General features: G+C 36.6%; 1 protein-coding gene across 1 annotated transcript in view; it reads right to left on the reverse strand.

Moving 5' to 3' along the window:
- EDIL3 (EGF like repeats and discoidin domains 3) overlaps window positions 1–23,818 on the reverse strand; it is a 411,761-nt gene that overhangs the window by 109,169 nt on the left and 278,774 nt on the right. Inside the window, exons 7-8 of the mRNA XM_070412295.1 lie at window positions 2,466–2,621; window positions 547–691 (exon numbers count right to left, since the gene is read on the reverse strand). Of these exons, the coding sequence (XP_070268396.1) occupies window positions 547–691; window positions 2,466–2,621 (301 nt within the window). The remainder of the gene's footprint in view (window positions 1–546; window positions 692–2,465; window positions 2,622–23,818) is intronic.

Consider the following 23,818-nt stretch of genomic DNA (forward strand, 5'->3'; position numbering starts at 1 on the left):
CTGAAGTATTGTCTCCTTGGGAGAAATGATAAAATGTACATGTTTCATTAAAAAAATCCCAAAAGCCAAGTTCTTACAGTAGATGGACAGAGATAAAGCTTACTTTTCTATTCCATATAGCCTAAATGTAACTGCAATTTACAAAGTCAGGCAGATTTCAGTTTTTACTGAACATTTGTCACAAAATAAAAATCATAGTTAATACTAAAAACAGTAAGACATTTAAAGAAACAAAAGTTTCCAGTGAGAATTTGTTGTATTTTCATTGACACTCAAAGAAATATAGTGGTCTTTCTACATTAGTTGTCTTCGGTAGCATGTTTTAGATTGTTTATCACACACACACACACACACACACACAAACACACACACACACATACACACACACACAGACAGACACATGAGTTTATCACTGAACCATGCCCTAGACAGGTTATAGCAGGAATGAATATCTATGGGTGTTGAAAAATTACAGGTTAGTAGTAGACTACACACCAATTTTTTTTTCTTTAAAGAAAATACTAAAATAAATAATATGGGACTCACCTGATAGTTCACATCCAAGAAGTTCCATTCTCAAAGTACAGTGTCTTCGACAAACTTGGGGATAAAGTCTTATATACTGAGCTTTTATGGGGGGTGTGAAAGAGTTAGCATAGGGTGTGTTGTTATCAACATTTCCACGAAACACCTGTGTAAAGAGATGATATAGAGTTGTAATTATTAATTGTAACAGCTCCTTTACCTGTTTTTATGTATTGATCTTATATCCTACCCAACATAATCTTTCCGAAATTAGATTAAATAATTTGGGGGTCTGAAGCATTTAGGAAGCACCTTTCCATCAGCTGAATATATAAAACCTAGAACTAAAATACTAATTAATGTTACGAACCAATGTAGCCTACGGTATAATCTCTATACTCTATTATGAGGGTATTGTCAATTTTAAGGTCAGTCCTTCAAAGCCAAGGGAATGCATCTTTCTTTTTTGAAAAATGGGCACTTTAAGCCTTTCAACTTAATCTAGTATGTTCATTTTACTACTTAGTAATGATATTTTGTTGTTGTTTATAAACTAGTCTTTCCTGTGCTTCCTGTTCACTCAGTCTCTCTAATGCTATGATCAGACTTATGATGCTTTAGGGTCTGATTCCTAAGATTACATCTTATTGATCAGTCCCAGATCATTGGATAAGAAACATATATATATATGCCTAAGCGACCGTTATGACCAGCCGGTAGCTATGATGTGCACTGACCACCAGGGTGCAGACACTCAACACAGGAGCTGCCCCCTAGTGGTTACTGTGCTCCCACAGCCAACCTCCCACAGCCAGCCAACCTCCCGCGGTCCTTCCCCCTGGTTGGCCCTGATAGCTCTGATCACTCCAATCGCCAGCCAGGCCAAGAGACCCCACCCATGCATGAATTCGTGCACTGGGGCTCTAAAATATATATATATATATATATATATATATATATATATATATATATATATATGGAAAAACTACACTCCCTTCTAAAATTAAGGATTAAACATGTTATTTTAAAATTCTTTTAATCTTATTGTTATTTTACATGACCTGGTAAACAGATAAATTTATTTAAATTTATTTGAGAAGGTAATTTAAAAATTCTTTTATAATTTGTTAAGTCTAGTCTAATGACTTGTCTTTAAATGGAATGAGCTGCAGTGAAATTTAAAAAATTAATAAAAGTTCATTAAAATTTGGAATATCATAAGAAAGGCAAAGGAGACATTGAATATGTATTTTCTCTAAAATGTTTTATTCTATAGCCCTGGCCGGGTAGCTAAATTGGCTAGAATGTCATCCTGTTATGCCAAGGTTGTGGGTTCAATATCTGGCCAGGGTGCACAAAAGAATCAACCAATGAATGCATAAATAAGTGGAACAACAAATTGATGTTTCTCCTTTTTCTCTCTCACTTCCTCTCTCTCAATAAATAAAAATACATTAATAAAATATTTTGTTCTGCTAAATAAAAATTTTTCTCCCAATATGAAATATATAATTATATACATCTTTTTTATATTCGTGCTTTATTTTTCAAATAATATTTTTCTTTACAGATAACAATTTTGATCTATTGTTATTTGATTATGGAGAGTGCTAATATATTAGTCAAAGCAATACAGTGAAATTAAAAATGAACTATTATTAAAATAAAACAATTGTCATGCCAATATTGTTAACCTTCTGATAAAGTGATTATAAGATCAACAATTAAAATCAGAGAAAGTCTTAAGTGGTAGCCAGTGTACATTTATAACTTAGAAAAACTCCTTATCCCTTTCACCCCACTAGTCTAATATTTATTAAAATACCATAAATTTATTTGCAACAACATAAAGCTTCTGCTGAAGACCCATTATTCATTTGGTAAGCAATGATTATTAATGAAATTTGACTTTCAAATTAACTATGTTAAGTCATTCTTACCACATCTTCATTGGTGCCTTTCACTTTGTACATTGTCCAAGTCTTTCCATCATTACTATAGGCAATTTTGTAGGATTTTATATATTCTGGGCTTCCAATCCTCTTGGCTCCTTGGGTAATTACACCCGTAACTCTCATTTTTCTTTGTAAATTTATCTGAGGAAACAGGAAAATCAATGGCTATCTCATTGCTTTCAGGATAACAACATTGACACTATCCACTTTGGAAATAAAACATTTTTTATTTATTAGTATATATTTAAAGTAATACAAAAATATAGTAATTTCTTGTAATTTTAAAAGATGAATAATATATATATATATATATATATATATATATATATATTCAAGTTTAGGTTCAAAATCTTTCTCGAAAACCCTTTTTCAATCAAAGCAATATTTGTGAACAAACTTTGAAAAAGGCAATGTGCCCCCAAAATATTAAGTATAGAAAACATTGGTTGGTTATGATATGAAGATGCGACTTAGTAAACTGAAAACAGAATATTACCTTGTCAAAATAGCCTCAGTGACATTACAATGAAACTCTAAGGTCAACATAATCGTAAATGTGTCTCAAATGCTTTAGGCATCAACAAATTTCTACTTGAAATAAAACATGAAAATCTCCCTGAGATCTTTGAGTACTAGAATAAGAAAGCTAAAGGCAACAAAATTGACAAAAGCCAAAAACAAACAGAAGTATCTTCAGTTTCTAGATTTTTATATCTTTGTCTCCACTATAAGTTATAGAGGGCTTTTCATCAAATACTTGCTTTCTCTTCATTTCATCATAGGGAGACTTTCTAACTGGTATTTTCTCTTCATATTTTCTCCCCATTATAAATCGCCCAACAATAGTTTGCTGCAGGAGTAACACTGTAATAACAATTCTAATATTATTCTGATATTTAAATAGGGGAGCTCATTTTGGCAATTATTGTATGATAATTAAATCATAAAACAAAAATATTTTCTTCGTATCTGGAAATTATTAAAAATTGTGTCATTCATTTTAAAATGCCTTTATGCTGCATGGAAAATCTTCTATGTTCTAGAAAAATTGTAAAGCTTCTCTCTCTACCAACAACAAATCAAAACATTTTAATGTCTTTTACTATATTAATAATTCAGAGACCATTTTCCAGAGAAAAACAGACAATCTTCAGATTCATGTGATTAGGGTTTCTCACTTTCTAATAAGACTCTGAGAGTTACTATTTGAAATGATAGAATGTGTGTGTGAAGAAACTGCCCCTCTGTAATCAATTTTCTTTCTTCCCTCCCTCCCTCCTTTATTTTTCTTTCTTTTCTTTTTCTTTCTTTCTTTCTTTCTTTCTCCCTTCCCTTCCCTTCCCTTCCCTTCCCTTCCCTTCCCTTCCCTTCCCTTCCCTTCCTTCCTTCCTTTCTCTCTCTCTCTCTCTCTCTCTCTCTCTCTCTCTCTCTCTCTCTCTCTATCTCTCCTATCTATGTATCTATTTACCTACCTATCTTCATGTGATATATTCAAAAAGTTGAAAATTGGAACTAAGAAAGCAATCCACTCCAGACAAACACCATGACTTATGAAAAGGCTTACAATGTTTTATTTCCTTGGATTTATATATTTTAAATATGTTAGTGTCTTGTGGGCAATCCTGAATCCTGCATGTAGGCAGCACCCGTTTAGGCTTTTGAAAATCTGCCAACATGGTAAGGTCTGCCTTCCTCTTGATTTTCAGTTTCCTAGTCTCATCTTCCTTCTCTGAATGGCATGAGGTTCCTCACGGTCTGGCGCTCACTCACAGAGCGATCCTCAGTCTTATTTACGTATAAAGAAAACCTGGAATTTTGATGAGTTAAAGAACTTGGCCAAGGGAGTCCCCAGCCTCCCAGTGGTGAGTATATTTCTCTCTGACTCTTTTAATGCAGACCTTATAAACAACATTTTTGCATTTAAATTCTGGGTCTGTGGTCCCCCTTTTTCACCAATAATATTAAGAGAGTTGATTCTGAAATCCAATTTTGCTTTTCTCATTTTAATACTCAGACATCAAATTTACTTACATAAATACATTTTATGTAAAAATATTGTTTGGAGGCTCAAAAAAGCGAATATCCACCATAAAGGTAAATTTTACTTATTACTCTTAACATTTATATCTATTAGTTTTTTTAAAGATTGACTTTAGAATTTTAACAGTGAAATTTGGAATAGATAACCTCTGAAAGATACTTCTTTTACTATGTTAGGTAAATTATCACATGGTTATGGAAGAGAAATATTCTCCCAGTATCTTATATCTTATGTATGACATTCTTTTTTCTTTTTATGAGACTCTTCATAATATGAACCTTTATATATATATATATATATATATATATATATATATATATATAACATAAATAGTGGACAGTTTTAATAATTTTTCCTCCCATTTTAGAAGTTAAATTCCACACGATATTGCTGATCATCCCTTTCTCAATTATCTTTGATCTCATTTCAGTTATCTTGTTTATATCTCTTATGGATAGCCCAATTATCTCTGCCAGAGTTTTAGCTGATGAACCATAGATTAATTTTCTAAAGCTTAAATTATAGATGCATAACAATCAAAAAATAATAATTTTTAAAAGTGATTTCTAGAATACGGGGTTATTAACAGTTACTAGGTGTTGGGACCTCAATATAAAAGGCTAAGATTTCACTGTCATGGTCATACTCAAATTTAATGTGAGAAATCTATATTTCTGTGAGAAATAAATTAAGCCCTGGACGAAAGCTATAGAATGATTTTAGAAACATCTCCACCACAAGACATGCTGCAAGTAATTCCCTTTTATCCTATTCCAACAGTATTTTATGGCAAAATAGCATTGCCTTTTAATCTACTTCAAGATACTATAAGTCACACTTTACATAATAAAAAAGCAAAAAAAGGATTATACACTATTAGAAAAAGTATAGAAGAACAGGAAAGCTTGTACATTCCTGGTGGGAGTATAAATAACACAATCTCTCATGAAGAACAATTTAGTGACATGAAACAAAATGACCAATGCACATTTTCCTAAGCTCAGCATTTCATTTTAGAAATGTAGTCTACAAGTATAACCACACATAACCAAATTGATGTGGATACAAAGTTGTTTCCCACAGTGTTATATATAATAGGACACAATTTCAAATAGGTTAAAAGGTCTATCAATAGGGGTCTAAGTCATTTCATTAAGGAAAAGTCCAGAAAATAAAATACTATACAATTGTTAAAAAAACAAGAATGAGAAAGGAGAGGGAGGAGATGAGAGAAAGAGAGAGAATGAAAGAGTGAGAGATATGTTGCCATAAGATTTTAAGAATTGCTGCTTATCAAGTTTTGGTGTGGAATCAAATAATTTATTCCACAATTATCTGAAAATAATGCGGAAAGAGCACTAAGACTTTAGCAATAAAACAGTGTGTATTTCATACTTCTTTTCATACTACTGTAAAGGGCAAACAATGCATTGATAATGATGTTATCTATAATAGCAAAAGTAATGATAAAGTATCTATAAAATTAACCTAATAAATCATTCTTATGGTCTTATGAGAACATTTTTAACTAAAAGACAAAATAGAAGACAGCATAATGAATAAGACAGCATAATAAGTTGGTTCCCTCAATTTTATTTGTAAATTCTGTGCAGTTTTCATCAACATCAAGAAGGATATACTATTCTGTCATGATAAATTTATTCTAAAATATATTGTTTTTATTTTAAATTATACATTGAAAAATAAACCTTCACTAATAAATAGCTAAAGGAATAATGGAAAGGTACAATGGAAGGAATTTTGCCATATATTAAAACCATGAGACTATTTAGATGTAAAATGTGGTACTAGCATAAACAGATAAATATCCATGTGAAGTGAAAGGAAGATCCAGAAAGAGGCTATATATTAATATATATCCATACTTGAGGCAGCATTATACATCAGTGAGAAGAGGGTAGATTATTTAGTAAATGGTGTTAGAAAAACTGATTGGCTATATTGAGAGAAATTAATTTGGATTGGAATGTACTAAAAGCCAAATGTAAAAAGTAACACTATTCATTTAATAGAAAAAAATGTAGAAGCATATTTTTGTGACCTCAGAGTTAAAGAAGCTGTTATTCTAAGAAGATCAGAAAAGCACAAAGTGTAAAGGGAATTGGCTCATAAAAATTTAAAGATTTATTTTTAACCAAGTACATCACAGGTAAAATTAATAGAAAGGTGACAGCGTGGGAGAAGATAAGTGTACCGTCAAAACTGACAGTTTTATTTAATACATTAGTTCTCAAAACTTTAGGTCTCATGATTCCTTTAATAAAAATTATTAAAGTCCCCAAAGAGTAAATACACTCACAGCAGGCATGTAATATACATATACATATACATATACATATACATATACATATACATATATTTAATATGTACATAATTAGAAATTAATTCTGACAGATTTTAGAAATATTTATTATTTAATGAAAAATAACAGTAACAAAGCAATTACATTTTACCATAAACCCCCTATTTTTATAAAATACTAATTCTTTTGTTTAAAACCAAAAATTTACCAAGGAGAGGTTGTTTTACAATGTTGAAAATCTCTTTATCTGGCTTAAGAGACGACAAGTAGGTCCTCATATTTGCTTCTGCATTCAATCTACTGTGAAATATTTTTTGGCTGAAGTATATTAAAAAAACAACAACAGCTTCACAGAGTTGGAAAAGGAAGGAGTATTTTAACAACCTATTCAGATAAGTGTGAATACTCTTCTTCAAAACTTGACAAGTAATAGTTTCTTAAAATTTAAATGCAGTGTGGAATCTGAAAAGTTAACAGTGAACTTTTCATATTCATTAAGTTTAAATCCAATGATTTATCTTGCACTTTGTATAGATCTTTTACCAATGCATGGTTTTGTAACATTATTCATTGGGCATTTGAGAAACATAAGCTCACTGAGCTATGCAGATTCTCTAAATGATGACAGATTTTATTATATAATATCAAAAAGTCACATTCATTAATATCACCACCAATGTCATCAGAAGAAAATCTTTAAGTATTGCAACTATAGAGCTCACATTGGAGGTTACATTTTTCCAAAATTCTAACTTTCACTTGACATTTCTAATGTTATCACTAGCAACAATTACTACCATCAATTTTCCTTAATATGACAGGATTGCTTTATTCATTTTCAAGAAAATACCTGCCATATATCCAGGTATGAATAGTCAGTTTGTTGCTGTTCTTTGAACTAAACATGATATTCAAAAAGGGAGAGTACAGGTCAGCTCTTAACGCATACAATCTCCCAAGTGCTCTCCCTTGAAATAATCATCATACTTAGTACTCAGCAGAAGTGCTTTATGTGTAATTTCCATTTATCATGCTGGATATTAAATATACAGCAAGAGTTGGCATTTAAGAAACACAATAATCATTAGTGCTTCATCAAGGGCATTCTTAAATAAGCTAGATTTTTTTTGTACTATAACATGCATGTGATGGTAATTAATACAATGACTACTAGTACAGTTTTGTGCTACATTCTTGATTTGTGCTAAGACACCCACCGTTTTTCTAACGTTTGTTTTATGGCATTGGTGCAAATGTTAACATAATAACAATGGCAAAGAAACTCTTAGAATTCTTATGAAAACAGTGTTGACCTGTGAACCTCCTGAATGAGTCTTTGGGCCTCCCTGCCTTCACAACAAATATGTGAACTGCACATTCTGTTGACAACTACTGGTCTGAAATATACAGGGGAAATGGTTACACACACACACACACACACACACACACACACTAAAGAGATACAGATACCAATAGAAAACAGAGGGAAAGATATTAAAAAGCAATTCAAAAAAAGGAAAGATCAATATGTAAACATTCACTAATCATTAAATACATGTAAATCAAATAAGAAGACAGCTATTTTCAGTCAAAATGGTAAAACAAAAAAATATAAGATAATATCAAGTATTGGTGAAGTATTCCTCTGCTGGCATACTCACTTCAATTTGTTAGTCCTTAGTAAAATGAAGAAACTTATTCCTGGATATTTTTTTAAAAGAAACTTTTGCATAATTCCTCAATGAGGAATGCACATACATACTTTTAATTTTTTAAATTTATTGGTTTTAGAGAGAGAGAGAGCAGAAGGGAGAGAGAGAGAAACATCAATTAGTTGTTCCACTTATTTATGCATTCATTGGTTGCTTCTTGTATGTGCCCTGACCAGAGCTTGAACCTGCAACCTTGGAGTATCTGGACGATGCTCTAACCAAATGGTCACCTGGCTAGAGCCATACATATATTTAGTGTAGAATGTTTATGTTAGTAAAAAAGAGCAGCTTAAGTGAATATCCATAGAAGAATAGAGATTTTAAAATATAAAATGTATATGTGTGTGCATGCATGGGTATACCCTTGAATAATAGATGTAGGCATACTTTCTAAGAGTCAGAAGTGATTAATTGAATTTATACATAACTATCTAAACATAAGAATGTGTGAAAAAAGAACGGAATGAAATACACACAATACCATTTATGTAAATTTAAAACAACACATGTACAACAAAACATCGTGTACTTTCCATTTGTCTACATCAACTTGTCTAAATCACCCTGTTGAAGGTGAAATAAAGGTTACAACTCTAGTAGTTTGGGCATCTTTATAAGGGAAGAAAAATGGGAAAGAAGGTAGGGAATGAGTAACGATACCATGAAATTAGGAGATTCATCCTCAAATCAGTGCTGGCAAATAATATCCTATGTGGGGGAAGAGATAATTTCCAGGAAAATTATTTTAAGTATGGCCATCTAATGCAGTGGTGTTACAGGATAGGAGAGGGGCTCGTCTGCCCTGGTTGCTTGTGGGGTATGGGGTTATTGGGGTAACGTTGGAATAAGAATTTCAGGAGGCCTCCAAGGGAGGATGAGGTATAGTAGAAAGCTTTATTTTCATGGGATTATACCACTGGGTTTCCAAAATCCCATTTCCTTGAGTCCAGCCATAGAAGCAGTGTAACTGGGGCTTCGTTAGAGCCGGTGTCCAGAGTTTCCTTGCATGTTGAAACCTGGTCCAGTCCAGTATCCGGCTGGTTTAGCTTGTGTTTCCCCACTGCAGTCCATTAGTCCCTTGTGTGGGGGGGTTCACAGGGTCATGGGCCAGAGTGGTGAATGCAAAGAAGTGGGAGCAAAAGAACCCACAAGCCAAGGTTTAAGCACAACAAGAGCAACAAGAGCGAGAGTTCCTTTGTTCAGGGGATTAGGTATTCCCAAAGATTTGACACTTGCAGTAGCCACGCCCATTTTGGCCAACCATCTTTGTCCCCAGGTTTGATTGACAGGCAAGTATCTTCCCTATTCCCCCCAACTATACTGGGTATGCATCTATCTTCCTTTTGTTGGATTCCTTCCCCCTTTGATCCTTTTATATTATTAATAACTAGTAATTACAATGATATCAATAGTACTGCTACATATAAAAGCATTTTCTGAGCTTCATTCCCTAGTATAAAATACAGTGCATAAGCATTTCAAACATAGGTATATAATAACATACTTAAAATTATTTATGGTTGTAATTTAAACAAAAGATAGCATTAAACAAGCAATTAGCTTTAAAAGTAGCTCTATGAATAGCTAATTATTTTTCTCTTCCTCAAGCTTGTTAGGGAAGTCATGATATGCTTAAGTAAAACATTCAAGGGTGGGTTTGACTGGTAGCTGGTGTCAGTATATATATAAAAAAACAAAACAAAAAACACCTCCAATCATAAAATGCAAACACACACACAGTATGGAAAAAGGAAATACTTTCTTATATTTAAATAAAAGCAATCATTCAGGTTTTTTTTAATTTGTAATATGTGGGAAGTGAAAGAGGAAGATTTAGTTTTTTAAGAAACTCTGGGAAACATTTGGCAATTGAAGACTGTGAAAAGATAAAGTGGGGGATATTGAAATTTTAAGAGTTCATTTGAGCAAAAATCAATTTGAATGAGGCAGCACCAAATCAAAAGTAGTTAGGAATGCCCCAACAGCAGGAGCTAGGGTAGAGACTTTGATAGCAAAGAGGTGGAAGCAGAGCCAGGGCATGACTTGAGTGGCTATAGCTTAAGTTGGCTGCATTATTTCGAAAAGCCTAGTTGGCTGTCTGTGATTGTCCTTAGGTTTTGATTTCTTAACCTTGAGACAAAACAGGCTTAGGTTTTGGTTTGCTTAAGTAGGTTGCTAAGGCACTGAAGCCAACTCAGTCTGATGGTTTCCTAGTTTAATTAATTTAACAAGATCATCTAGTAAGAAAAATAGATGCCTGATTCATAATTTATTCTTAGGAAAATCATGTTAAAATCTATCAGTGGTTGTTTCTTTCATAATTATTGACACACACATACAAGCAACAGTTTGTGAGTTGCTATATAAAAATACAGATTTGAAGATTGCATTAAAGTAGTACATAAATATGCAGTACTTAAATAATGATAATCTATAGCAATCATATTGCCTACCAATGTTTCCATAATTTGCACAAAACACAGGCAATTTGTTTAAATCGACTATTAAGTATTAGTGAATGGAGACTTTTGATGTACTCATTTTTCTCTTTTAATAAGTAGGGTTATTAATCTATAATAATAAAAGTGTAATATGCTAATTAGAACAGACAACTGAATGACCTTCCAGACATCATTCCGGACATCCTTTCAGATGAAGCCGCGGTGGGGGGGGAAGAGGTGATTACGGGAAATCAGGTAGGCAGGCCAGTGGTTAGGAGCCAGCGGTCCCAGATTGCAAGAGGGATGTCCAACTGGCATTTGGACATCCCCCAAAGGGTCCGGGATTGAGAGAGGGTGCAGGCCTGGCTAAGGGACCTTCCCACCACCCCTCACCCCATGCATGAATTTTGTGCAACAAGCCTCTAGTCTAATCTAATAAAAGACAAACATGCAAATTGACTGTACCTTTGCTACACCTTAAGCCACGACCACCAGCCAATCAGAGTGACTATATGCAAATTAACCCAACCAAGATGGCGGCTGGCAGCCACGGAGCTGAAGCGAGCAGGAGGCTTAGTTGCTCCAGTGATGGAGGAAGCCAAGCTTCCTGGCCGGCTCTGAGCTCTACTGAAGGCAACAAAGTTTCAATTATAGAAGATAAATAAACCCCAGATACCCACATTCAGCCAGCCGTGGCCACAGAGCTGGAGCGATTAGGAGCCGGCTCTGAGCTCCACTGAAGGCAATAAAATTTCAATTATAGAAGGTAAATAAATCCCAGAATTAAAAAAGAAAAAAAGGAGAGGCTGGGAGCTTCTGTCACCAGGGGGCTTGGCCAGCCTGAAAACGGCCCTCAGCCCCTCACCCAGACTGGCCAGGCACCCCAGTGGGGACCCCCCCACCTTAAAGGGGGTGTGGCCAGCCTGAACACAGCCATTAGCCCCTCACCCAGGCTGGCCAAACCTCCATGGGGTGAGGGTCCCCACTGTGGGGGGGCTTGACCAGCCTGCAAACAGCCATCAGCCCCTCACCCAGCCTGGCCAGGCACCCGAGTGAGGACCCCCACCCTGAAGGGGGTGTGACCAGCTGCAAACAGCCATCAGCCCCTCCCCAGGCTGGCCAGGCACCCCGGTGGGACCCCCACCCTGATCCAGGACACCCTTCAGGGCAAATTAGCCGGCCCCCACCCATGCACCAGGCTTCTATCCTATATAATAAAAGGGTAATATGCAAATTGACCCTAACAGCAGAAAGACCGGGAATGACTGGTCACTATGACACACACTGTCCAACAGGGGGCAGATGCTCAATGCAGGAGCTGCCCCCAGGTGGTCAGTGCGCTCCCACAGGTGGAACTCTGCTCAGCCACAAGCCAGGCTGATGGCTGCCAGTACAGCGGTGGTGGTGGGAGCCTCTCCCACCTCCTCAGCAGTGCTAAGGATGCCCAACTGCAGCTTAGGCCTGCTCCCCACTGTCAAGTGGCCACCCCCTGACGGCTCCTGGGCTGCCAGAGGGATGTCTGACTACAGGCTTAGGCCCAATTCCCAAAGGAGCGGGCCTAAACCAGCAGGTGGTCATCCCCCAAGGGGTCCAAGACTGTGAGGGGGCACAGGCCAGGCTGAGTGCACAAATTTTTGTGCACTGGGCCTCTAGTATTTATATAAAAAATAAAAGTATTAGATAAAAGATTAAATAATAAAAGAACATGCTAGACAATATGAAACTGGAATTGCTAAAAATATATGTTGAAGAATTTGCTGTTCTTGTATATTAGATATGTTCCCAGGTTCATGCTTAGACTAAAAATAGCACATTTCTTAAAGAAAGAACAACCAAGCTACAACCACCTTTCAGTTTCAGTAAATGAATATTTCACTTGAACACCGGGACTGTCCTTCTAGAGCAGGGGTCCTCAAACTACGGCCCGCGGGCTACATGCGGCCCACCAAAAACATTTATCTGGTCCGCTGGGTGTTTTTGCCGCCACTGCCTGTTGCTTAGCAGCCAACTAGTTTTTTTTTAAACTATAATCCGGCCCTCCAATGGTCTGAGGGACAGTGAACTGGCCCCCTGTTTAAAAAGTTTGAGGACGCCTGTTCTAGAGAATAAAACCAGTATCTTTAATACAATTATTATAAAGAAAATGTGTAATCAGAGAAAATTAAAGTACCTAAAAATTGTAAGGTGTAATTTTTCATGATACTTTTATCTTAACAGAAATTTATTTTATATCCTAACATTCTACTTCTGGTGATGATGCCCCAAACATGCATTCGATGAGCTTTTTTTTCCTCACACAAAGGGTCTGAAAGTATATGTGTACAGATATTTGAAATTTCCAGATAATAATTTTACACTGACAGTATTTAAATAAATCTTTAAATTTGTGAATGAGATTTTTCTATCCACAATATTGTTCTTAATCAACCTCATTTCAATGTTTTTACATGTCACCGTGAAGACAGTCCCCTATAAGGGCTTTGGTAGGCGCTGGCAGTACAAATAAGCCTCAGGCTAAACAAATAGGTAAGCATCTGTTTCATGTGATACAAGAAGTTACTTGAGCTTCCCAGGCAGTTCTAAATAGTTGGATTGTAAAGATGTCACTTAGGAGTTAAAAAACAAACAAACAAACAAAAAACACCAACAGGAACATTATTGCCAAAAGCTTCTACTTAAAAATGACAGGTAACGGGAACTCCCCAGTTCTTTCACATTATCTAATTAATACCAAATATTTTAGCAAATGCATCTTTTAAAATTTCCTGTGGGGACGTGGGTAGTGGGAAGGTGTCTAAGGAAGAAGGTCTAAGGAAGGTGTCTGAGGCTTCGGAATTAAAGAAGTAACTCAGACCAACTGCACAGCTCATAGTGTTGATATGACTGGTTCTAGTTGCTATAATAGTATTTCTCTTAAGCAACCTTCATATCACCAGCAACCTAATCAGTGAACATTCTTCATTCTCACTGTTAAACACACTTGCTGTGCCGACCTGGCATGGCTCAATGGTTGAGTGTTGACCTATGAACCAGGAGGTCACAGTTGGATTCTGGGTCAGGGCACATGCCCAGGTTGTGGGCTCAATCCCTAGTAGGAAGCGTGCAGAAGGCAGCCAATCAATTATCCTCTCTCATCACTGATGTTTCTATCTCTCCCTCTTCCTTCCTCTGAAATCAATAAAAAATATATATTTTAAAAAAAACAAAACAGAAAAATGCACTTGTTGCTCTTCACGCCCTGGCACTTGGGGCTCTTCTCTGTGGGGCTCACTGTCCTTGTTTTTGCCAAATGAACTGCGCAGTCACCGTGAGTCAGTTGTGCTTGTTCCCCAACCTGTTTTTCTCAAGTTGTGTTTGTTTTTTTAATCGTGTAATCTAATTAAACATGATTTCTGAAATGTGACTGGAAAAGGAGAGGTTTTTGCTACAAAAATAAAACAAAAAAAGCTTGAAAAACCTCAAAAAGGCACATCATAGAAAACAATCAATATTGGGGAAAATAATTAATCTCTAGATCCTATGCTTGAATAAGTTCACCAGCATCGGTAAGCAAAGAAATAAAAACTGAAGTATCAATAACACTCTATGGGTGTGGTTCATTCAAGAACCTTGACACAGAATTTAAATGTTTTTTATTTTTTTATTTTAATCAGTTTTTCTTAACTAGTTCTGAAGCTCCAGACAAGAGGGTTTCTAAATTGTCCTCCACTCATCTGAATGCTGATCAGCTTGTGCCATGTGTTCAGTGAACTGCCTGCTTTGGAAAAAGATGGAAAAATAGCACATGTGAATAAACAAAATCTTTAATCACTTTATGACTCCTTGCACCTGGTAAAACTTCCATTCAAAGTGAAACACCTCATTCACTAAACAGCAGTAACAGAAGCAGTACACCATCGTGGGTATAATTTGTTGTTTGTTCCAAGGGTCCTGGCCTGGTGTAATAGTTTCCTCTGAATTTCCTCCTGTGTCTGAGGGCTTTCACTGTATTGTACTCATCTGCCCTTTACTGGTACGTGCAGTGATTCGAGTTTCTTCACGTTTCAATATTCACAGCTTCACATTCAGAAATAAACTAAATTGTGGGTATTCTGTTTAAAGACTTCAACCTGTATAATTAGTGGAAAAATATATATTAAGGCAGTCTAAAACCTTCATAGATAAGCTGTTATAGTCTAAGATATAGATTTTAATCCATATGTTCTGAATTTTATATCTTTCTTGTGCTTTTTCTTGGTTACTTTGTACAGCTAGGGCAAGAATTAAAGGAGTCCTTGATTGTAAGAAACCTGGCAATTTGAATACATCCAGGAAAAAGATGGAAATAAGAAGGAAGGGAAGAGGGAGGAAGGGAAGGAGAATAGGAGGGAGAGAACAAAGACAAAGACAGAGAAACCATGAATAGAGTCTCTCTAGACGATACAAAACAAAAGGAATAAAAAGAGAAAATGATGTCAGTACATGAAATGTTAACCCCAATTAAAATACATTAGAAATAATAAAAATAAGGCATCTTTATTAACCTATATTTCTCAAAGAAGCCTGATGTGCTACCTAAGAGCACAGAAATCCTTGATGCACAAGCACAGGTGTGCTATGAAGGGTAGAGGCTGTGGGCAAGGGATCCAGACTTGCCTAAAATCCCACAGGTGGCCAACATTGACAGGCAATAGCTCTTATGAGAATGTGAGTGAAGTGGGCAATAGAAAGGCACATATCAAAAGAATCATCACAAACCTGTTCTACAGAAAGGAAGAAAGCAAATAATAATAATAATAAAGAGGAAAGAAGAAACAAAGAAAGAGAATAGATGAATAAGTAGTGTTCAAAAATGTTGTTTTATCAATTAAAAAATTTTAAAGACAGATGTCAGGAGAGGTGCATGCCTCCTAGTAGCTGGCCCAGGAATGTGGAGGAGAAATTTCACTCTAGGGTCCACCCGAATGCTCGGCTCTGCTCCAGTCATCCCCCTGATTGGACTTCAAAGTGTAACTGAGAACAGTGCTGAGTGCACTAGAACCATAAAATTGGGAAATGCAATCACTTTAACTGAATTTCCCTGATGCCTGTATCTCTATCCGGGACAGTGAAGGGTTACCTGGAGGAGGCGAATGCATTTTGCCCCCATGGTATCTAATTTTTCTGTATTATTTGTAGTGTGCAAATAACGACAGAACAGTTTCCACATTTTGCTATGAGAACACTTTATACCTGTGGTCGGCAAACCGTGGCTGGTGAGCCACATGCGGCTCTTTGGCCCCTTCAGTGTGGCTCTTCCACAAAATACCACGTGCGGGCACGCATGTATAGCGTGATTGAAACTTCGTGGCCCATGCGCAGAAGTCGGTGTTTTGTGGAAGAGCCACACTCAAGAGGCCAAAGAGCCCCATGTGGCTCACGAGCCACAGTGTGCCGACCACTGCTTTATACCTTTACATGTATGAGGATATTATTGGTAGTGGCAGCCAGTGTCCTGAAATTTTAAATGCTGACATGGGTTCAATTAAACATAAAGGCAGAAACAATAACACATGATAAAAACTTAAAGGTACTTCTGGGGAGAATTGTGTGACAGTCTTCATTTTTATGGACTGAAGAAAAAAGGAGTCTGCAAAGCAAACATATGCTCTAGCGCTAACGGTGGCATATTTTCTAGGGAATTATTTCCCAGCATTGTGGGATATGAAAGAATTAATCAAAAAGAGAAATAAGAGGGCTAAATAGAAGGAGTTCAAACCTCTGGGACACAGATGCAATAGCTATTACCCAGTAATAACTTAGCTTTTTATGTTCTTTGTGTACTTTTGGCTTTATTTTAATCTAAGTACAATCTTACATCTGTGTTTCAAAAGTAAAATTAAATAAATATATTGTAGAAATGAAATTGTACTGTCAAATTGGAATACATCAGCATATGCTCTGAAAAATAACAAAACAAATCTACGTTTTATGGCTTTTTTTGAGGACTTTACTTCATGATTTACAAATTTTTGCATAAATAAATAAATTAAATAGTACTTGGATATTTGTCCTCATTATTAAATTGTTACTCTGCACCTAACGGTAGCTGCTAGGAATGTTATTAACTGGGCTAACCAGATTATCTAAACTAAGTTTCTTAATATGACTCCAAACTTGGGTATACACTGGAGAAAATTCCAAGGTCTCTTAAAATGTTCCCTGATACAAAAGATTCATTGCAATCTACACTGAAGTCTCTCTAGAAAAGCAAGTATAATCCTTCCATCTTATATGTTTTTATAGTAAGGATTAATTTGTAATTTGCATTGTATTTTATGGAAATTATGGGTACTACACTTAAATATCTAATTATATTGAATAAAATATGGACGGTACAATTTCCTAGGCTGGCTTAATGTTTTGGATCCCTTTACAAGCAAATAAGTCCTGAAAGTTGAAGTCAGAGTTTTTTTTCACAACTAACTAACATTTGGGACTGGACTTGTTGCATTTGAGACCATAGAAACAATGAGAGGCAAGAGTCCAAAACTGGGAGTCCTGTACTGCATTTCTAGGGCGTGCTGACAGGTCCCTCCTTTCCAGGTGCTGCTCAGCCATAAGGACCTCTAAGGCTCAGAAGTGTCTGCCTCCACCAACATAGAGTACTAAGAATGACAGCCGTGCTCTGGGTTTTTGCGTTTTTTTGTTTATTTGTTTGTTTGTTGTTGTTTTCAGGGAAGGAGTAGATCCCTGTATTTAGAAGCAAGATGTTTGTTTTCTGAAAACCAGGCTGGAAACCTGGGGTTGCCACTGTACTTCCTAACACGGCCTTGGGCAAGTTCCTTAGCCTCTGTCAACCAAAATTTATTCTTCCCCACAATGGTAATGAGATGCTAACTCTCAGGTGGTCTCAGTGTGAAAGGTGATGTTGCCTACCATCCTTAAACATTCAGTGCCTGTTTGCTCTCATTACCATTCTTTCCAAGGAAGAGGAAAGTTTTAGTTTTCATTTATAAATGTAGAAAAATAACAAAAAGAACAAAATTATCCTTTAATTCACATTTATTTTTTTTATTTATTCCTCACCCAAGTATATGTTTTTATTGATTTTTAGGAGAGAAGAAGAGGGAGGGAGAGAAAAAAGGAGGGAGAGAGAGAGAGAGAGAGAGAGAGAGAGAGAGAGAGAAACATCCATGTGAGAAACATCATTGGTTACCTCCCATATGTGCCTTGACTGGGGATGGAACCTTCGGCCTCAGTACATGCCCTTGTTACTGTTGTAACTAGCTAGTTAACATTCATCATAGGAAGAAAGCAAAGGGGAGGGCAGACATTATAAGCATGGTCACCTGGGCAGTTTTACCAGGAAGCTTCAACTTCATGTTCCACGAAGAACTACCAGTACATTCCCTGCGTATCACTAGAAAAAGGGATCTGCCCTAACCGGTTGGGCTCAGTGGATAGAGCATCGGCCTGCGGACTGAAGGGTCCCAGGTTCAATTCCGGTCAAGGGCAGGTACCTTGGTTGCGGGCACATCCCCAGTGGGGAGTGTGCAGGAGGCAGCTGATCGATGTTTCTCTCTCATCGATGTTTCTAACTCTCTATCCCTCTCCCCTCCTCTCTGTAAAAAATCAATAAAATATATTTTAAAAAAAGAAAAAGAAAAAGGGATCAAACAAAAGGGAGAGTGGGCGCGTGTGCAGTGAAGTCGGGGTGATGAGGGAAGGTGCTTGCCTGTCAATCTAGCCTGAGGAAGAAAGATCATTGGCTAGAGCAGTGGTTCTCAACCTTGGCTGCACATTAGAATCACCTGGGAATCTTGTTAAAATCCTGATTTCTGGGCCTCATCCTCTGGAAATTCTGTTTCTTTGTTATGGGGTGGGGCCACAACATTAAAAACAAAGAAACAATTTCTGGAGGATGAGGCCCAGAAATCAGGATTTTAACAAGATTCCCAGGTGATGCTAATGTGCAGCCAAGGTTGAGAACCACTGGGCTAGAGGAAGTGGAGCCACTGCAAGTGCAGGAAATCTTGAAGGATTCCTTGGTTAAGCTCCTAAATAAAAATCCCCAAACAAAGAATTCTCACTGTCTTGTACTTGCTTCCCTCCTGCTTCCTTGCACTTGCTTGTTCCGTGACATGCACTAGTCCACCATGTGGCCTAGAAGCCACCATGCAAACACTACATTCAATGGACTACAGCAGGGAAAACAAGCTAGGCTAGACATGCTGGCCTGGAATGGACTTTAATACGGAGCAAAGCCTTTGGGCAGTAGCTTTGATTCCCCCCGTGCTGAAGACAAAATGGGACTTTTCCATGGCAGAACGGAGGGAGATGGAACCTTGGAAGGGGATTCCCTTAATATTCCATCATCAATAAAGCTTCCCACAATACATCCTCCTCCTGTGGGGCCTTCAGGAATCCCACTTCCACCAGTAACAGGTGGGGACATGGAGGACGCCCCCACCATTAACAACCTGACTGGAACTGAACCCACAACCTTTTGGGGTAAGGGACAAGGCTTCAACCAACTGAGCCACTCCACCAGGGCTAGACTATTACTTAACTTTTACTTTTCAAATTGCTTTTATACACATGATAGATTATTTCACTTGCTCTTTGTGTTAGCCCTAAGAAATAAATGGGAGAATTCTGGTTTTCTGAATGGGCCAACATCGGGAGATGATGGGGACACTTTGGTTCTCCTCTCCCTTAGAAGTAAGAAGAAGAATACACAGAAGACCAAAACCAACCATAGAAAAACTTCTCCCCACATACCCCTCTTGTCCAACTATTTCTTAAACAAGTAGAAAAATAACATTTTTCATATTTTCAAAGAAACATAATTTCATCATACTAAACAATTTTGAATAGCAAAATTTAAATTATTTAAAATTTATAAGGAAGAAAATAGAATATATAATTTTGCTGACCAGATGTTAACCATTAGGAATAAGACTATGTCTGAGGTAAAAACATGCTTAGCTAATAATCATCTTGCTATGGGAATAGGAAGAAAGAATGTTGGGAGACAGTTAAAAGTCTTGGCTATCACACTCAATATATATTTGTTGAAGGAGTAAAAATGTAAAATTTATTAATCACTAGCTGTGACTAAACACCTATAATATAATCTTCACAACAATCCTAAGAAGCCACTCTCTTTTTTTGCCACTTTATATCTAAAGAAGTTATATCTTAGAGCAGTGATTTTTCAAGCATTTCCATCTCATGGCAGACATAAAGTACTTAGTAAAATTCTGCAGCACACCAAAAAAATATTTTTTCCCGGTCTGAAAAAAAATAGTATAAATTTGATTTACAAAAATTAATAATAGTAATTACCTACACTTTTTGCTCTCAAGTGACTTTTAAAAAAATAATCAGGTGCCTGTACTTGTATATAAGGTTTTCTGGTACCAATAATTAACCAATCAGACACAAACTTATTATGCAACATGACCAATAATATGCAATTCTATTATATGACCTATGTATTTATGGATCAAGAAAGGGCATTCACACTGGATGGCTATTGTTGTGTTGGCTGTTGTCATTATCTTATTTGACAATCTCAGGGAAAAGAGGTCAGTGTCCCTGAGTGACAGTCGGGCATTGCATGTTTTAAAAATTCTTGTGGCACAGCAGTGTGTCTCCTGCAGCACACTGGTTGAGAATCGCTGTCTTAGGGTGGTTCAGTACTGCCATTCAAAGAGGCAGTGGCCAGTTGAATCCAGAACTACTGATCTTAATCACCATATTGCTTCACTGCAGAATATAACAGCTTATGCAAATGTGTTTTACTTGTATTAAATGTATAGGTAATGTGGCTTATTTATTTTCATGCTATTCATTTAATAAATATTGAGGAAATAAAGAATGTTCTACATTCTCTGGGGATACCAAAGGAATTATGAAGCATATCTGTTCATATTTATTACCTGTTTAGTCTTTGTGGTTGGTGAGAATACAAAGTAAGCCAAGAGACAGTAGCCCTACCGTATACAGCTTTCCTAATAAACTAATCTCCTATATAGTCCTTAATGATAACCCATGAGAAAAGCCACACAAGAAAATAAAAAGCAGCTATAAAAGTATGGGGTGAAGTTAGGAAAGGTTTCCTTGAGAATGTGGCATCTAGAAGAGCAATTGGCACATTGAAATGCTCAATATATATATATTTAAAAGGGTTAATGAATATATTAACTTGGATCAAGTTGGATGTCATTTTGAAAGATGCTTTTTTGTTGTTTGTTTGTTTCTAAGCCTGAAGAAGCAGAAGGGAGCAGAAGGTTCAACTAGAACTCACAGCATAAATGTCTGCTCTTCCCACAGCACATGGTTATGGGCTCAAAGTTCATTGAATTAAATCAAACAGCTTTCCCCCCCACTCACATGTCCACACAATAAAGTAGAAGTGTTCCACATAAAATCATTTAAAATGTTGTCTTTACTTAAACAAGCTTGACGTGGGCACAGAAAACATGTCTATTGCCCAAGTAGCTCTCTGCAAATAGTAACTGCTCAGTAAATACTAGTTCATCTATGGCAGATTTGAAACTAAGAAAAACATTCTAAAAAATATTAGATAATGTATTCTTCTTTCAACGTTTATGTACACTTTCCATCTCTTGGTTAATGCGCCTAAGAAAAGAAGAGCTAAGATTCACTGGCAATATTAAGATGTCTTATTTGCTTTTTGTTTTTCAAGATAATCATATTTAAGTTTAAGAGCTTCCTAAAAGCTATCTTTATGTAAAAATACTGGTTTAGGTTGAATTCTTGCCAGGAAAACTGAGATATAAAGAAAAATCACATATACTTCTGAAATTCAGCACTCTATCTTTTAACAGCACTGATGATGGTAACAAACAAAGGAGACATCAGTTTACGATAATATTTTTAAATCTGAAAAAATAAAAATATAGCCTATGTATCATGAACTCAGAGAAGAAATACTTCAAAGCTACTGCAGCTTTAAATATATAATAGAAGACAAAATGTAAAAGCCCATTTGTGGGGGGGGGGGGGGGGGCGGGAAGGAAACCTTTATCATTTTTTTCAAGAACCCAAATCATAACAAAATAAACCAGTCTATACTAAGTATACCAATCTTAGGCTGAAACAGCTACTATTTTAATTAAATAGATCTATTTTGGAGAAAATTGCAGCGGTTGCAGTAATAACAGCATTTAAAACAAATATGTGGAGCCCTGGCTGGGTAGCTCAGTTGCTTAGAGTGTCATTCTGATACACCAAATTTTCAGGATTGATCCCTGGCCAGGGCACATAAAAGAATCAACCAATGAATGCATAAATCACTGGAACTACAAATGGATCCCTCCCTCCCATCCCCTCCTCACTTCCTCCTTCTCTGAAATAAAACAACAACAAAACAAATAGGTGGAGAAAATGTAACCAATGTATGCTACAAAAATAAATGTCCTGATAGAGGTGTTAATGTAGAGAGGACTTGTTCAGAAGTTCAAAGTTCAAGTCTTTTCTTCCTAAGGGTCCTGCACAATGGTGTTTCTAGGTAAGCTATTGCCTTAAAAACTATTTTGATGGAAATGAAAATGGAAATGGAAATAAAAGAAACACAGCCTAGCTGGCATGGCTCAGTGATTGACCATCTACCTATGAACCAGGAGGTCACGGTTTGATTCCTGGTCAGGGCATATGCCCAGGTTGTGGGCTTGATCCCCAGTGTGGGGCATGCAGGAGGCAGCTGATCAATGATTCTCTCTCATCATTGATGTCTCTCTCTCTCTCTCTCTCTCCCTCTCCCTTCTTCTCTGAAATCAATGAAAAAATATATTTTTAAAAAAAGAAATGTTGACCACTATGAGAAGATTCTCTACTTAGCAGTTCCCATCTGTCACCTAAATATCTATTTCAACTCTAAGTTGACACCATTTAACCTCCCATTCCACTCAGTGTGGCCATGTGACTCACAAATGGCCAATGGCATGCCTATAAGTGTCCCATGGTGGGAATATCCACCTAATTCACTTCCACTCTCTATGCAGAATAGCAAACTCACTCTTCCAATTTTCTGCTGGACACTGTTATTAGGATTTCCTCCAAGTAAATCAAACATTAAAACCCAAAATAAATGCATCATTTTCCAGGCAACTCCTTTCCCTGGTTTATATATTTCTATTAATGGTACCAAAACCATGCTCAAGCTCAAAACCCTGAAATTTAATTTTTCTTTGCCTTTCTCCCCTCTGCTAACACACAATTCAATCAGTTGTCAATGCTTCACCCTCAAGCACTCTTGCAATTTTATTTTCTATTTTGATTTCAACAGCTGCCGTTCTATTTCGGGTCCTCCTCCGGGCAGTTAGTAATAAACGCCTCCTAACTGGTTTGCCTGCTCCCTGACTCACTTCTGCATTCAGCTCAATACTCATCCAATAACATTTTACTAAATGCCTCGTAAGCACTGGGCATTCTGTTGGCTATTCACAATACATACCACTGGCATGTCATCTTCTTAAACTCTAGTTCTGACAGTGTCCATACCCTCCTGAAAACCCTTCAATATCCATGAAGGGCCACTTTTGTCTAGCATTGATGTATTCAATATTCTAGTATCTCCTTATACTCATAGATTTTTACCCTCCTATTCCTGTTCCATATGCCCAACTTTTCAGTAGAATAACACCAGTCCCTGAGGTACCTGGAGCTCCCTCCATTTCCTTGTGTCTTTCTTTATCTTAGTTCCTCTGTCAGGAAAAACGTCCTCAATGTCATCTCAAAAATGGGGAATATGCTAAATTCACCTTTAATAATTAAAATGTAAAATGGCTTTTTTATGTTTTTATTATGTTAAAATTGAATAGAAAATAAGA

This window comes from Myotis yumanensis, unplaced genomic scaffold (genome assembly GCF_028538775.1).
Source record: "Myotis yumanensis isolate MYYU_CA2020_CCGP unplaced genomic scaffold, mMyoYum1.0.hap1 SCAF_4, whole genome shotgun sequence".
In the NCBI taxonomy this organism is placed as follows: Eukaryota; Metazoa; Chordata; class Mammalia; order Chiroptera; family Vespertilionidae; genus Myotis; species Myotis yumanensis.